The 16370-nt window shown below is 43.4% G+C and overlaps 2 protein-coding genes across 6 annotated transcripts in view; one reads left to right on the forward strand and one right to left on the reverse strand.

Moving 5' to 3' along the window:
* Nucleotides 1–1745, reverse strand: part of prss12 (serine protease 12) — a 24909-nt gene extending 23164 nt beyond the window's left edge. The window contains exon 1 of the mRNA XM_083692848.1: nt 1404–1745. Coding sequence (XP_083548974.1) covers nt 1404–1740 — 337 coding nt within the window. The 5' untranslated portion in view covers nt 1741–1745. The remainder of the gene's footprint in view (nt 1–1403) is intronic.
* On the forward strand, nt 1096–13459 carry LOC310821312 (sodium channel and clathrin linker 1-like). 5 transcript variants are annotated; one of them, XM_083693302.1, is made up of 8 exons: nt 1096–1141; nt 3757–4395; nt 6208–6302; nt 9200–9380; nt 10742–10938; nt 11388–11466; nt 11653–11748; nt 12063–13459. In XM_083693302.1, the coding sequence occupies exons 3-7, from the start codon at nt 6298–6300 to the stop codon at nt 11677–11679; spliced, it is 489 nt and encodes a 162-aa protein (XP_083549428.1). In that variant the 5' UTR covers nt 1096–1141; nt 3757–4395; nt 6208–6297; the 3' UTR covers nt 11680–11748; nt 12063–13459. The 5 variants fall into 5 exon arrangements, with proteins under 5 accessions (XP_083549428.1, XP_083549431.1, XP_083549430.1 ...); XM_083693305.1 differs by lacking the exons at nt 1096–1141; nt 12063–13459 and adding exons at nt 1762–2276; nt 11009–11070 and having other exon boundaries at nt 11653–11704; XM_083693301.1 differs by lacking the exon at nt 1096–1141 and adding an exon at nt 1766–2276.
* Nucleotides 13460–16370: the final 2911 nt, after the last annotated feature.

The raw sequence follows: 16370 nt of genomic DNA on the forward strand, positions 1-16370 counted from the left end.
TGGGAGAGAAACGGTTGGACTTTAGCATTTAAGGTGATAAAAGGCGGTTTTTGTGAGATTACTGATGTGAGATTCAAAATTTAAATCAGGGTCTAGAAGCACGGCAATATTTTTTGCAAGGGGTTTGGCGTTTTGTGCCAGGGATTTTAAGTTAATGCACAGTATCTCTCTCTGGATCTTTGCTCCGATAATTAAAACCTCTGTCTTATGTTTGTTCAATTGCAAGAAATTATGTGACATCCTCAAGTTGATACGATCAATACATTGTCAGTGTTTGTCAAGTGAAAACATGACTTTCTTTTTTGAATGACTTAGTAGAACAACCAAGACCAGACCTAGGAAACATGCAGTTTTTTATATTTTATATATATACAGTCTATAAAATATCTGAAAAACATGAAGTGTGCTTGAACCCTTCATCAGACACAATGGAACCACTAGAATAGTCTCAGGAGTGCCAACGCTGCACCCAAGCCTATATCAATCAATGGTGTTCAGGGGTTATACCCACCTATATAATCTATGGTGTTCAGGGTTTATACCCACCTATTTAATCTATGGTGTTCAGGGTTTACCCACCTATTTAATCTATGGTGTTCAGGGTTTAACCACCTATTTAATCTATGGTGTTCAGGGTTTATACCCACCTATTTAATCTATGGTGTTCAGGGTTTACCCCCTTTTCTTTCTGTTTACCTCTACATCCCTGACAAGTGCAATATGGGCAATAGTGTAAAAGGCAGGTGTGTGTGTGTGTGTGTGTGTGTGTGTGAGTGAGTGAGTGAGTGTGTGTGTGTGTGTGTGTACGTGCCCCTGAGTGTGTCATTTTTCATTAGAAGGTATCTAGTTCAGGTTATACTTGTGTTATACTAAACATCCAGAGGCAAATACCTTTTCACTAATGAGAAGCTCTAAATGTGCTGGGACGTGCCTTATTTTACACACACGCACACACACACACACACACACACAGACACACACACACACACACACACACCTGGGAGTGCAGGTGGTGTGTGAGTCTTGAGGCGTGTCTCCTTCTGCCAGTACTTTTACATGTCTCAGTCTTCTCAGACAAAGGCACTCAGGATCAAGGTTCAGGTCCCAATAAAGCAGTGGATGGGCCATAGCAACTATACTGGTGAGGAAAAATAACCCTTTTTGTCACCATTATGGATCCTTTTTTTGTGCACTTTCTGGTGGAATATGGTTCTATGTGGAACCTTTTGTCTTGACTGTATTAAGTTATAGCTTATTCTCTAAATACAAATAGTAATGTGTGTCAATGTGAGACACACAGTCATACTTACATTGACACACACACGCACACACACACACACACTCTGATTTTCAAGTTTGTCAATAAAACAAACATTCATCCACCACAACAACAACATCCTCACCTTGTTTACAGTCGCAGTAGCCCCAGTCCACTCTGCCTCTGTTGTTTTTGAAGAAGCACCAGGGTCGGATTCTGCCGTCAGGGTTTCGACAGTGGTTGTGATCCCCGATCCCCTTCGCCGGGTACCGCTCCTTAAACCCTGCCACCTCGCTCCAGTTCATACAGCGACCACCGGACTCGGTGACGTCTATCGCTCCCCGGTAAAAGCCCTCTCTCCCTCGGCTCTGGACGCAGTCGGTGAACGGTTGGACGAACGACGGAACGTCGGCGGAAAAACAGCTGCTGACGGCGAATACCAGGAGAGCGCTGGCGCAAAGATTGAGAGACACCGAGCCCATGTTTCGGTTCTTTTTTGGCAGTCCGAGTCCATCAGCTCAAGTAAACGGTTTGCGGTTTCTCCTCCTCACAGAAGCGCGAACGTACGATCCTGAACCGGTGTCATCGCCTGCCGTGGGATGGTATCGAGCGGGACCGGGTGTGAAGAGAACAACACGAGGAGTAAAAAAAAAAAAAAAAAAAAAAAGACGCAGATCAATGAACTCCGGCTCCGAGCTACTGCTAGTGCCCCGGGGTAGGCGGCGGGAGCTTGCGCACACTGATGAGTTCTCAGGGGAACCTGGAGTTTTGGCATCATTAACGGGGCTGGCCGCGCGAGTGTCGGTCTTCCCTGCCCTGAACCTACGTCAACGAATGCTGAAATATTGATGGATCCGAATGAATTGATAAAAAAAAAAAAAAGTAATAATGTAAATAGAATTGATGACTTTTAAAAGTAGACGACACGGATCGCATCACTGCAACCTAGGCCCATCTAGTGGGATAGCCTATGTGAAATATGAACACTGCCTACCCGAACACAGGTCGCCAAGAGGTGGTGAGTGACAGTTTCACATTAACATGAAATGGAGATTTAGACATAGGCCCACTGTAGTCTAAAGATAAACGATTCAGTCCCAATCATTGTTACCAGGGATGTACAGGTGTGTGTAAACCCCCGAACATCAAGGATTTAATAGACGGGTAAACTATAATCAAATAACATTGACCTATCAGAAAAGGTTTGTCACCAAAATAAAAAGTAGACTGAATTTACTTGGGTTTTACCCTCCACTAGTCTACATCATTGGTTTTTGCAAGAGGACCGCATCTGTGTTAGTTTGTCTCCCTCTTGTGGTGATGGGTTGTAACTGCTGGCGGACTTTGTATTTCTTGTTGATGATGATGACTATCGGTGGAAATATCAGTAGACCTAGAACGGGACGGACCTACACTCTTTGTAAGCTTCTCTCCCGAATTGTCATGTTATTGTATTGCACATTGTCATTGATAGAAAATAGCTCAGTCACAAACAGGGGGAAAAGCCACAAGCAGATGACGTTTCCCTGTCAAATTGCAACATAGGACTGGAGAGAGAGGACACACATCTACACCGCACAGGGGGAGAACGTGTTGAGCAGATGAGTGTTGAGACACAGACAGAAAGGGGGGAGGAACGCAGAGAGAGCGATAGGGAGAGAGGGGGATGGAGGCAGAGAGAGAGAGAGGGGTTAAGGAAATCAGAGAGATAGGAAGAGAGAGAGGGGTTAAGGAAGGCAGAGAGAGAGAGAGATAGGGGGAGGAACGCAGAGAGAGCGATAGGGAGAGAGGGGGATGGAGGCAGAGAGAGAGAGAGGGGTTAAGGAAATCAGAGAGATAGGAAGAGAGAGAGGGGTTAAGGAAGGCAGAGAGAGAGAGAGAGAGAGATAGGGGGAGGAAGGGAGAGAGAGATACCCTTACTGATCAGATACAGTATAAGATAAACAGCACTGTAAATAGGGACCCAATACCCATACCTATAGGGAACATATTGACGTGTGTGCGTGCGTGTGTGTGTTTGATGATTGAGTATATTTGGAACAATAGCACTGGGGGCATGTCTTGCACAATGCTGGGGGGTAGGGCAGGGTAGGGTAGGGTAGCGTAGGGCAGGGTAAGGTAAGGTAGCATAGGGCAGGGTAAGGTAGGATAGGGCAGGGTAGGGCAGGGTAGGGTAGAGTAGTGTAGGGCAGGGTACGGCAGGACAGGGTAGGGCAGGGTAGGGTAGCGTAGGGAAGGGTAGGGTAGGGTAGGGTAAAGTAGCAGAGCAGAGCAGAAACAGAAATATGTGCTACCAGGTAAAGTACGGTTTATACTGAGTCGGGCCACAACCTCAACGACCATTACAAGATAACAAGCTCAAATAGATGGATAGAAGGGAGGAGAGAGTGGGAGATGTGGATTTAATCCAACAATCGGGTGTGTGCAAAAAGACCCATTCCAACAATTGATGTGAATTGATTACATGGCAAATAAACAGTCTTTCTTTTCTTCTTTAGGTGCCATGAGCAGTCACAGAGCTAGAGGAAGAGAATGCAATACTTATGAGTCCAGCTCAAGAATAGAGGTGGTTACAGATCTAAAATCTGGAGAAAAATAAAGGCTGTCCTGATATGATCCGTCAGATGGCATAGCAAGATATCACCACAGCGGATGGAACTACGCCTCGCGTGCCTCTAAAACAGAGACAGAACGTCTGTTAATGCGCTTGACAGGCTTGGAGCACGCAGAGCCTTTTGACCAACACGGCTGATGAGGACACACAAACTGATTGTAGTGGGAGAGATACGTTTCTCACATTGGCGCTTAATTCAGCACAGAAACAGGCCATCGCCACAAGAGGTCACCAAATTCACGGTGTGACAACTCTGTCTGGAGGAATCAGTGAAATAACAAAGTGAAGGCTACAGGAGGTCTGACAGCTGCACTTGAGAAAGGTGGCCTCAGGAGGGCAGTCTTCTTTCAGCTGCCAGAGGTCATAATGGCACAAAGGGGGATTGAGCTTCAACATCTAACTGCCAACTGAGGACTTTACTACCTGTGAGTTCTGCAAATGCTTCAAACGATGTGCCTATGGGGGTAGGAAGGTGTTCGGCAGATATACATCATTTTGGACATTGTGGAAACTGGGTTTACAAGTAAGTATGTGCTTTCTTCAAATCAAAGAGTAGCAACATGGAGTTTGAGAATTGTAGAAGCATAAACAAAAGCTGATCTACCTGTGTGTGTGTGTGTGTGTGCGCACTGTTAGTCAGCACTAGCAGTGCACACAATGTCAGCTCCCAGGTACAGATAACAGCGGAGACTAGATAAAACTGGTCATTTAGACTGCTGGTAGATCAACAGTTTCTGAAATACTCAGACCAGCCTGTCTGGCACCAACAACCATGCCACGTTCAAAGTCACTTAAATCACCTTTCTTCCCCATTCTGATGCTCGGTTTTAACTTCAGCAGGTCGTCTTGACCATGTCTACATGCCAAAATGCATTGAGTTGCTGCCATGTGATTGGCTGATTAGATATTTGCGTTACCAAGCAGTTGAACAGGTTTACCGAATAAAGTGGCCGGTGAGTGTATATTAATTTGTATCCATTGTGTCCATTTCCATCCATTTTTCTCATCTCGGAATTTAAGTCTATTGTACACCAGCCATATCTATGTTACTGCAGGGGAGGCTGGTGGAGGTAGACATCAGAGGGCGGGCTTATTGTAATGCATGCGTGATTGTAATCACACGTGTTTGATAACATTCCTCATTCCATTCCATGCATTGCAATGAGCCTGTCCTCCGATTTCTACCCCCACCAGCCTCTACTGGTTTACTGGAGACATGTACAGGCCCTGTGATGGGAGTCTACCTGGTAATGGGCTAGAAGGTATTTACATTACCCAATACTATTCTGTGATTTTATTTCACAACAGGATTCTGGAAAACAGGCTAGTGTGTATGTGTGGGTCTCATTGCCTCGAGCCCTGCATGTCATAAGGACTGAAGGGTAGCCGAAACACATTGAGGTTAGAGTGTAATATGACACTGTCAGAACTGTTCAGAGAGAGAGCAATTTCATTGGGTGGAAAAAAACAGCGAAGTCTTCAAAGAAGCTAGATGAGTAGTGGTGTGTATCGCCCTGTTCTGTTGAATGTTCTATCTAACCACTTTGCTGTACAGATATGCTCTGTCCTCTCCTCTATGCCTGACACTTGCTGCTTTTTGAGCAATTTAATTATGAACAAATATATTATGTAGCCTAACATTCACCCAGAAATGATTTGATATGGAAATCAGTCCCTTTAGCCATGGTTTTCCCTTTTGGGCATGCAAATAAAACAATTGAGTCTCAAATCTGTACCCTTTGTCCTGAATTGTACACTTCTGCTCTCCTCAACATGGTTCCTCAAGGATTAAAAAATAAGTTTAATCTCATGGTTTTACATCCATGGGTTGCAGTACACAGAAATAGGAGTGCAGAATTATGATGAAGACCAGGCATATGCCATGGTGCTAAACCAAGATGGCCACCTTAGCCTTGACAAAATGGCCCCTGCATGTTCGAGGTGCTGTCTCTAAACCTTTACGACTTCTCTCCCATATTCAAAGCTTAATATACTCAGTAATACATTAATGTACTGGCCTGAACTTTGCTGACACACATTACCCCTTTGAGATATTCCAAAGGGGTAATGTGTTTGCCCACTATTTTAACAATATACTTTCTTGATATATTGTAAAGTTACAGAAACTTTTAGGTCGGGTGGGACCTAACTTCCTGTCTTGCTTCTGCAAGGTTAAGTATTGCATGGTCCTGAGTGGCAGAGTTGGTGGCAATGGAAATGTGCATTTGTTGTAAGCAGCTTGGTGACGGAATGGTATGGAACATGCCCCATGAGCAGAATGTAGCTATTTGAAATGTTCATGCTACTGATGTTGTTGCACTTCTTTTTTTTGCAGGTGTCTGCTGACGTCAAAATGACAGAGTGATGTCTTTGCGTCCCAGTGGTGTAATGGTAAAGGACAGGTCCCGCAAGCCCAGCTGAGGCCATGAGGTAAGTTGAGCAGTTTCCAAGTGACCTTCCTTTGGAAGGTTTAGGTGGTGGCTAATTATTGGTGAAGATGCTTCTTAGAAGAAGAATTTTATATATATAATATATAGAAAATTCTTCTTCTAAGAAGCATTTTTACAAAGAATTAGCCACCACCTAACCCTTCTGAAGGAAGGTGGATAAAGAGATATCTACACATTTTTTTTATTTAAAAAATCAGCTTTCTTCTCGATAACCACTGCTGGACATTGTTCTGGAAGGGCGGGGGGGGGACATCCCTCACATCCCCCCCACTTTCCTTTTCTTTTGCCCGAGCCTTGTCCGCAGCTTGCGGGGGGGACACTCCCTCACAACTTTCCTTTTTTTTTTGCCTGAGCCTTGTCCGCAGCTTGCGGGGGGGGGACATTCCCTCACATCCCCCCCCACTTTCCTTTTTTTTTTTGTCTGAGCGTTGTCCGCAACTTGCGGGGGGGGAACACTCCCTCACATCCCCCCCACTTTCCTTTTTTTTTTGTCTGAGCGTTGTCCGCAACTTGTGGGGGGGACACTCCCTCACACTTTCCTTTTTTTTGCCTGAGCCTTGTCCACAGCTTGCGGGGGGGGACATTCCCTCACATCCCCCCACTTGCCTTCCAAGTCATCCACCGTGGTGACATACCGCTGGTCAGATGTTGCACCGATGTTCCGGTAAGCTATCTTAGGCAGCACGGCTTCTCTACCTTGCGATAGCAGCCACAGGGTCTCGCACATGTTCCAGAGCCATGACCGGGTCTCGAACCTCTAACCCCGTTATGATGGGGCAAGGTACTAACCGCACAGCCACGACTCCTTCACGCTTTACATACTTCGTTTCTTTTATTTGACTGGAAGGTTTGAGGAATGTGCATTTGTTGTAAGCAGCTGGGTGACGGAATGGTATGGAACATGCCCCATGAGCAGAAGGTAGCAGGTTTAGATGTCCATGATGTTGTTGCACTTTTTTTTTTTTTTTTTTAACCTGTCTGCTGATGTAAATGTCAAAATTACGAAGAGATGTGTGTTTGTTGTGAGCGGCCCGGTGGCACAGTGGTAAAGCACTGTTCTGTAAGTAGAACGTTGCTGGTTCGAACCCAGCTGAGGCCGTGAGAGGAAGGCACAGTGAGTGCAGCTGAGGCCTTGGGAAGAAAGTGCAGTGAGAGGACGATGAAAGGGATAGAGTAGAGTTTACAAGTGAGATTGTCTTATACTTGACTTGAAGGTTTGAGCAAACATATTCAAAACCAAACCTAGCTCCAGAGCCATCACCGGGTCTTGAACCTATAACCCTTTGATGATGGGACAAGGTAGTAATCGCAGAGCCACAGCTCCTTCACATTTTACAAACTTAGTTTCTTATATTTGACTTGAGGGTTTGAGGAAACATATTCAAAACCAAACCTAGCTCCAGAGCCATCACCGGGTCTTGAACCTACAATCCCCTGATCTTGGGGCAAGGTATTAACCGCTGAGCCACGACTCCTTTGCATTTTTTGTAATTCGTTTCTTATACTTGACTTGAAGGTTTGAGCAAACATATTCAAAACTAAACATGGCTCCAGAGACATAACCAGGTCTTGAATACCTGCCTCTGACCCTACCTCTATGCTGTTCCACTCAAATGTTTTGAGATATCTTTTTACACAGTGTAGTTGTATGTGGAGTTTTCCTCTGTTGTGATGCATTGCTGCATTAATGTGGCTTGGCAGGGCAATGGTCTGAGCAGTGTGAGGTCCCATGCACACACATGCACCTGTGTGTGTGTGGAGTGTGCATGAAGTAGATCAATGCCAGGATTTCCATCCACCACAGTGGCACTGCACCTATAGTTAGATTGACATCCCTCTAACCCAATCAATCCATCCAATCTTGCCTTCAGCCAATAGGCTTCATCGGCAGGGCTGTATAAAAGGACTGGGACACACCCCCAGCAAACCCTTTACCGATGCACTCCTTGCTGAAACCATGTGCATTTAGTTTTTGAGGTGTTTTTCCTGTGTCTCGTAAGTGCTTTTAGTTCTGCAAATTGTGATTTCCAGTGTTTGGTTTGACATTTTACTTTACCCATGTTAGTCAGCATTAGACTTGTTCGCTAACTTATCTGAGTAGTTGCTGACAATTTTACAAAGCTAGCTACAAAGTAACTCAACAAATGTAATAGCATCTAACTGCAAACAGAAAATCTGCATAAATTCACAACACTGTAGGCTGCCAACACTTCATAGTCATCCAAGAACCTAGGAACAAATGCCACATCTTGCTGCTTTTTGAGCAATTTAATTATGAAGAAATATAGTATGTAACCTAACATTTACCCAGAAATGATTTGATATGGAAATCAGTCACTTTAGTCATGGTTTTCCCTTTTGGGCATGCAAGTAAAACAATTGAGTCCCAAATCTGTACCCTTTTTCCTGAAGTGTACACTTCTGCTCTCCTCAACATGTTTCCTCAAGGCTTAAAAAAGCTTAATCCTATGGTTTTACATCCATGGGTTGCAGTACACAGAAATAGGAGTGCAGAATTATGATGAAGACCATGCACATGCCATGATGCTAAACCAAGATGGCCACCTTAGCCTTGACAAAATGGCCCCTGCATGTTCACGGTGCCATCTCGAAACCTTTATGACTTCTGTATTTTTTCTCTCCCATATTGAAAGCTTAAAATACTCTAATACATTAATGTACTGGCCTGCACTTTGCTGACACACTAACCCTTTGAGATATTCCAGAGCTTGTTTGACTTGTATGACTTGACAGTCCTGGGGTCAGTTTTCTGAAAGCTTTGTAGCGAATGCAATACTTTATCAGGCCTACTCTGTCCTAGATCAGCACAGTGTAATAATGTGACAATAACCTTCTCCCCCGTCACCCTAACCCCAGTTACGGCGAGGAGCTGTCCCGGTGTCAGGAGGAGGTGCGGAGGCTGCAGGGGGCGCGGGAGGACTGCAGCGGGGTCAGTGACCAGAGGCTGCAGCTGCAGGCTGAGAACATGCAGCTGCGCAGGGAGATGGACGAGCTGCGAAAGACCAGCCTGCTGACGCAGAGACGTGCCAAGCAACATGTATGGAGGGAGGGAGGGGGGGACAGGGGGGAGAGGAGAAGGGAGGGATAGATAGAGGGACAGGGAGATGGGACAACTGTGCAAGACCAGCCTGCTAACGCAGAGACGTGCAAAGCAACAGGTATGGAGGGAGGAGGGGGGAGAAGGGAGCGATAGCGAGAGGGACAGGGAGATGGGACAACTGTGCATGACCAGCCTGTTAGCCCAGAGATGCGTTTTACAACAGGTAGGATGGATGTACAGAGGGATGGAGGGAGAGTGGGAGGGATTGGGAGTCAACAAGACGACCAACAAGTAGGAGTGAGTGGATTTAGTTTGCCTTTCTCATATAAAAAAAAAAGTATCCAAAAATATGGTCTAAGCTGGGGGTTGAGGAAGCTGAGTTCCAAGCTGAGTTGTTATGGTCCGATCCCATGGCATCAGGTTTATGAATCAAACAACATGTTGGACTAGGTTCAAGCAAAAGGAAGGAGGATGGAGGGAGGGCCAGCCTGAAGAAGCAGGGTGTGGATGTGCCAGACAGAGAGTAACTGACACACACACACATGTAGACGGATTTTGGTGGCACCAGCCTTGATTTCAACGTGTAACTATTTACAGTTGAATGAGCCTGGCTCACCATTTGTCAATTCCTTTGCGATTGTAATGTCTGAAAAAATTGCACCCTCGCCATTCCTTTGTGATTGTAATGTATCTCACACCTTGTCCTTTGTTGGGAATGATATTTGAGGAGAGGGACAGCAAGATGTTCTTTGAGTTTTGGGTTAGGCCCGCCACAGGCACCATTCTCCCGTGTCCTTGACGCACGTTAACGTATGGTTAAAACTTAGTCATATGTTGCTTTGAAACTGTTAAATTGGTTATTTTGTTGATACTCTATTCTCATTTTCTGTTAAAACAGCACAACATAATCGTGACCAGGTTATCACAGAGTTTACCATTAATGTCTAATGTTCACATGCATAGTTAGCAACACGTACACTCGAGTCATCACATCAGGTATTTGACCATGTGACCACTCCTCACAATTTCTTGTGAGGAGTGGATAACCTAATAGCATTTTGGGTATTCTTAATGGAATCTAGGGTCCAATATGATCGACTGTCTGTCACACAGGGATGAGCAAAGCATTATCAATCATGAACTATCTTTTGGAGTCAGATATAACGTAATGTGAACTTGTGTTAGTTGGTCATGAGACCACTTGTGTTGAGTTTGTTCGATCATGTCCATAACTGTTAGAAGTAATAATTGGGAATAAATGTATGTCTTATGTTTGACCCGTCATCTATTCTTCAGTGTTTTGTTTTCATACTCTTCACACACACTCACCCACCCACACCGTGACCCCCCTCCTCCAGGTCTCCCAGATGGAGCAGGAGTGCAGTCGGAAGGAGCAGGGTCTGGACGCGAGGGTCCGAGAGCTGGAGGAGAGCAGCCGTAGCTCCAGCGCTGACCTGACCCGTCTGCTCTCAGCCCAGCAGAAGACCACGCAGCGCTGGAAGGACGAGGCCAAGACCCTGACCAAGGCCTTTGAGAACAAACTCACCAGCCTCAAGTACTATTTTTTATGTATTTATATAAAAGAATATATTTGTACAATATTTGCTGAACCTTTATTTTACTAGGTCCCATGTGAGGTCTGAGGACCACTTAAGATGGCATCGCCAGGAGATTTGATTAATTCAAGGCAGGTTCAAGGCTACAAGTTTATCCCAAAACAGACAGACATTTGGGCATGCGCCTACTTCAGTGTGTCTACAAGTGAGAACACAAAGCAGCACCTTTTTTACTGTCTCTGAATTTTACTGTATCTGAATTGTTTGAGATTAGATTTTCCCTAAATGGTGCATTAAAGACAATAATGAGCAACCAGGGGAAAAATGGGAAGGGGGGGGGGGGTAGAGATGTAGATGAGACTGGGGGAAAAAAAGGGAAGCCTGAGGCTTTCTATTGATTTCTGAACTTGTTTTTCTTCCTTCCTCTGGTATCGTCTGTTGGGTTCAGGGGAGAACTAAATCGACAGAAGCAACGCTCTCAGGAACTGGAGATCCAGCTGGAGGCTGACCATGAGACCATTGTAGAGGTGATTTTTACACACACTCTCTCACTCTCCCACACACACACAGACACATTGATGACTGACAGAAAAAGTGCGTTGGTCTTATGAGATGACCGCTATAACCGACCTTAGCTGGTGTTTGTGATATGAGGTGTAAATATAGATATCGTGAGGTGTAAATATCAATGTCTTGCTCTCTTTTGGGTCCAGTATGAGAGACAGACGGCAGAGTTATAGGAGAAGAACAGTCGTCTACAGAGGCGCCTGACGCAGGCAGAACAGAGGGCAACCACGGCATCACAGCAGGTAAGGGTCCTCAGATGGCTCAATGAGAGGCGCTCAGTGATGTCAGCTACCTGACTTAATGTCGGGGCTTATTATTTTTAATGTCACCTAGCCCCTGGAGTACTAACATCAGTCCCTATTCTATATGTCAGAGAATCACGTGTCCTACACAATACATTCCCATGTCAGCATTCTGTAAGGTCATATCGAGGATAAACATCATATCTTGAATAAACACTGATGTTGAGAGGATGTTGTGGCTTTGAATGTTTCCTAATTGTTCATAGAAATTTTTTCTAAATGTCTTTCCTCATTATTCATTTATTTTCTTTCAGCTCAGCATACTGACATCACAGAGAAGGAAAACTGCGTCCATGGTTGACCTGGAGACACTATGATGTCATGTGCCAATCTGAGCTAGTGCAATATGAATGTGTGACTGATAGTTCGCTGTGATCCTTGTTATAATGAAATGATAAATTGATTTGGATTGACATATTTTGTGGTCTTCATTAAATATGTTTTGTATATTGTTTTTAGGATTTTCTGAGCACTTGGACTCCACAAACTAAGGAAGTCCAGGAGACAGGGAATCTTGACATTACAATTCTATTAACAGGAAAACTAGCAGTTCAACATAAAGGTAAAAGGAGCAGAGATAATCTACATAGAATCTGACACAGGAGGATCAACTTGCTTTGGCAGTCCTGGCAATGTTACAGAGAAATTTGTAAGTTAGATACCCCAAATCAGTATTGATTAACATAACATGATGAGAATTTTAGTTTGATTCAATTTTATCAGGCTACTACCTATCCATCCATGGAAAAATCAGTTTATTTGGAATAGACAGAATTAAACGGGCCTATCTATAGAATGAACAAGAATATAGGCGGTTGAAACTAAGACATCACAGCATTGAAACCTTCAGTCATTCAAAAACTACACTTACACCCAAACTGGTTCTCAAGCAGAAAACTAAGAAAAACTCATCCTCAATTTAAAAATGGTATTTTTGCCTTCATACAGATTACAACATCTCACATATTACTGCAAATAATCTGGTTAAACTCATATACTTATTGGAAAAAATGTTTTACTGATTTCAGCCTTGCCACACCATTGGAAAAGGAGAAGGTCAGGATTTACTTTGTCTGCCTCACATTAAAAATCACAGATGGCTGAAAATGTGTGTAAATAGATCAGTATATTAATTTAAGGTCAAAAACATTGGCCGCTGTGTCATACAGGATACAATAATACTGCATAAACTCCCAGCTTACCTAACCTCCATTATTGAAATTCAAGAACATACATTACCAAACTGGTTCTCAGAGTAGGTTAACTCTTGAGGTTCCTCGGGTCTCCATTGAACTGGGTAAATCCTCTTTTAGTTATGGTGCGCGTCACTGCTGGAACAATCTACAAAAAACATGTCAGTTGGTTGTTCTGGTGCTGCTCTGGCAGTTCATTGAAGACCGCTTTGGTGAAGGATGTGATTGTTTCTCCTGATATATTGTGATTTTATATGATATATATTGATTTAGCTATAACTTTGTTTGATGATAATAATGAATGTCAATAAACACAGTCATTCAACATACCTCTGTCTTTAGCTTTCTTTTCATCCTCCTTCATTTTTTCAAATGTTTAAATGTGATGTCATTAAAAACAAGTGTCAACTGAGCTCACAGGCAGCTCAGATGGATGATCTCCCCTACCAAGTGCTAATCCTACTCCTGCTCCATGGGTTTGAATCCAGTAATGGCCTGCTGGTTGACATTATAACAATGGTAGCCTGAAGTTGAAATATGATGAACTAAGAGAATTGCCAGAGAATTCTAGAAAGTTTGGAGGGATGATGCTGGTGGCTTTAACATTGAGTCTATGGGAAACTGAACTCTCAAAACTGAACACTTGTTTTAGATTTTTAACCACCTCCATCACCCACATCTGGATTATCTGAATCCATAGCTGTTGCACCATGGATTTCATAAACTCTGTGTGTGTGTGTTTCCTCAAACCATCCAAGTCAAATATACAAAATGAAGTGTGTCAAGTGTGAAGGAGTCGTGGCTGTGTGGTTAGTACCTTAAGGTTCGAGACAGAGTCATGGCTCTGGAACATGTGGGGGACCCTGAGGCTGCTATCGCAGGGAAGATGAGCCGTGCAGCCAGGTGTCAACACCATCGTACGGTGGTTGGCTTGGCTCAGAATTTAAGAAGGAATTCTTTCTAAATTTTGTTAAGTGTTTTTCCTTTTTTGAGAGGATCTTCTTGATAACTCCCCTAAAAAGTAGAAAAATGCCAGGATTTCCATCCGGCACAGTGGCACTGCAACTATAGTTTGATTGACATGCCTCTAACCCAATCAATTCATCCAATATTATCAGCCAATGGGCTTTAGGGGCAGGGCTGGGACACATGTATAAAAGGACTGGGAAACACCTCCAACAAATCCTTTGCTGATGGACTCCTTGCTGCAAGCATTTTAGCTCTAGCAATGGCTGTTTTTCTGTGCACCCAGTAAGTGTTTTTAGGTCTGCAAATTGTGATTTCCAATGTTTTCTTTGAGTTTTGGCTTCACCAGATCAAATTAGATTCACATTGTTATTTTCCAGTAGTCTTTCCGTACAAATGTAGCCCTGCTACTCTCCCTCAAACGCTCAGCTTTTGATGGGTTAAGAGGTTGTGTTAGTCACCGGCTAATGTTATACTCTAATAGGATGCATGCCCGAGGTAGTAAAACTCATTCAAATAAACTAATATCATTTGTTAACATTTTACATTCTTCCCATGGCAGGTACAGATAACAGCTGAAACATGATGAAACTGGCCATTTAGAATACTGGGGTAAAATGAAGCAAGACTGAATACAAAGGTAAGCAAATGTAGCTAAAGTTCTCTTGTTGTGTGAGCTAGCATAGCACTGTTGTATTTTGCAAGATAGAAAAATGACCTGTTTGTTAACTTATCGAATAATTGCTGACAATTTTACAAAATTAGCTACAAAGCAACTCTACAAATGTGAAGGCATCCAACTGCAAACAGAAATGCTGCATAAATTAACTGTAGGCAACAAATTGGTCAACATTATAGCCAGCTAAAAAACCTAGGAACGAACTACAGTTCTTGCTGCTTTTTGAGCAATTTAATTATGAACAAGTAAAGTATGTAACCTGACATTTACCCAGAAATGATTTGATATGGAAATCACTTACTTTAGCCATGATTTTCCTTTTTTGGCAGGCAAGTAAAACAATTGTCCCAAATCTGTACCCTTTTTCCTGAAGTGTGCTCTTCTTCTCTCCTCAGAATGGATCCTCAAGGCTTGAAGAAGAATAAGAAGAAGACTTAAAAAAGGCTTAATCCTTTGTAATGGTTTTACATCCATGGATGGCAGTACACAGAAATAGGAGTGCAGAATTATGACAAAGACCATGCATGCGCCATGAGGCTAAACCAAGATGGCCGCCTTAGCCTTTACAAAATGGTCCCTGCATGCTCATGGTGCCATCTTGAAACCTTCATGGCTGTTGTATTTTTTTCTCTCCGATATTCAGAGTTTAATATCCTTGGTAAGACATCATTTTACTGGCCTGCACTTTGCTGACACACATTAACCCTTTGAGATATTCCAGAGCTTGTTTGACTCATGTTTGCTCACTATTTTAGCAGTATACTTTCTTGTATACTTCTTCCTGTGACACAAGTCCTTCTCTGCAATTATGGTACAAATGCCAACAGACCTAAAAGTTGGAAGTAACTTTACAATATGTCAAGAAAGTATACTGCTAAAATAGTGAGCAAACATGAGTCAAACAAGCTCTGGAATATCTCAAAGAGTTAATGTGTGTCAGCAAAGTGCAGGCCAGTAAAATGATGTCTTACCAAGGATATTAAACTCTGAATATCGGAGAGGAAAAAAATACAAAAGCCATGAAGGTTTCAAGATGGCACCATGAGCATGCAGGGACCATTTTGTAAAGGCTATGGCGGCCATCTTGGTTTAGCCTCATGGCGTATGCATGGTGTCACATGGTGTCACATCACATGCTCTTGAGAAACATTTTTTCACTACTATTGACATTTTCCAGAAATGTGAATTGAAATAAAGACAAAGCAGTGTTACATAAACAGAAGCACCAGCAACATGAAATAGCTATGGTTATTCAGGAAGATCTTTGACTTCTAAGAAGGTTGAGCATTCAAACCTGTTCTGGAGTGTGAGTCAATTGTGATGCAAGCGAATTGTGGTGGTTGTGGCTGTGCAAAGAACTTTGCCTCACCTGTAAGAAATCACCAATGTGGTTTGGGACTTCCCTTTGACTATGTTTCCTCAAACATTCAAGTCAAATATATAAAAAGAAGCATGACAAACCTAGAAGCAGTGGTGGCTCTGTGCACACAAACTCTGCCTCATCTGTAAGAGATTACTGGTTCAAGGCTTGGTTTGGAACTTGCTTTTGAATAGGTTTTGTCAAACCTTCAAGTCAAACATTCAAAACGAAGTCTGTAAAGTGGGAAGGAGTTGTGGCTCTGCGGTTAGTACCTCGCCCCATCATAATGGGGTTGGAGGTTCAAGACCTGGTGGTGGCTCTGGACCACATTTTTGGAACTTGCTTTTGAATATGTTTCCTCAAA

Source organism: Argentina silus (genome assembly GCF_951799395.1).
Source record: "Argentina silus genome assembly, chromosome: 21".
Classification (NCBI taxonomy): Eukaryota; Metazoa; Chordata; class Actinopteri; order Argentiniformes; family Argentinidae; genus Argentina; species Argentina silus.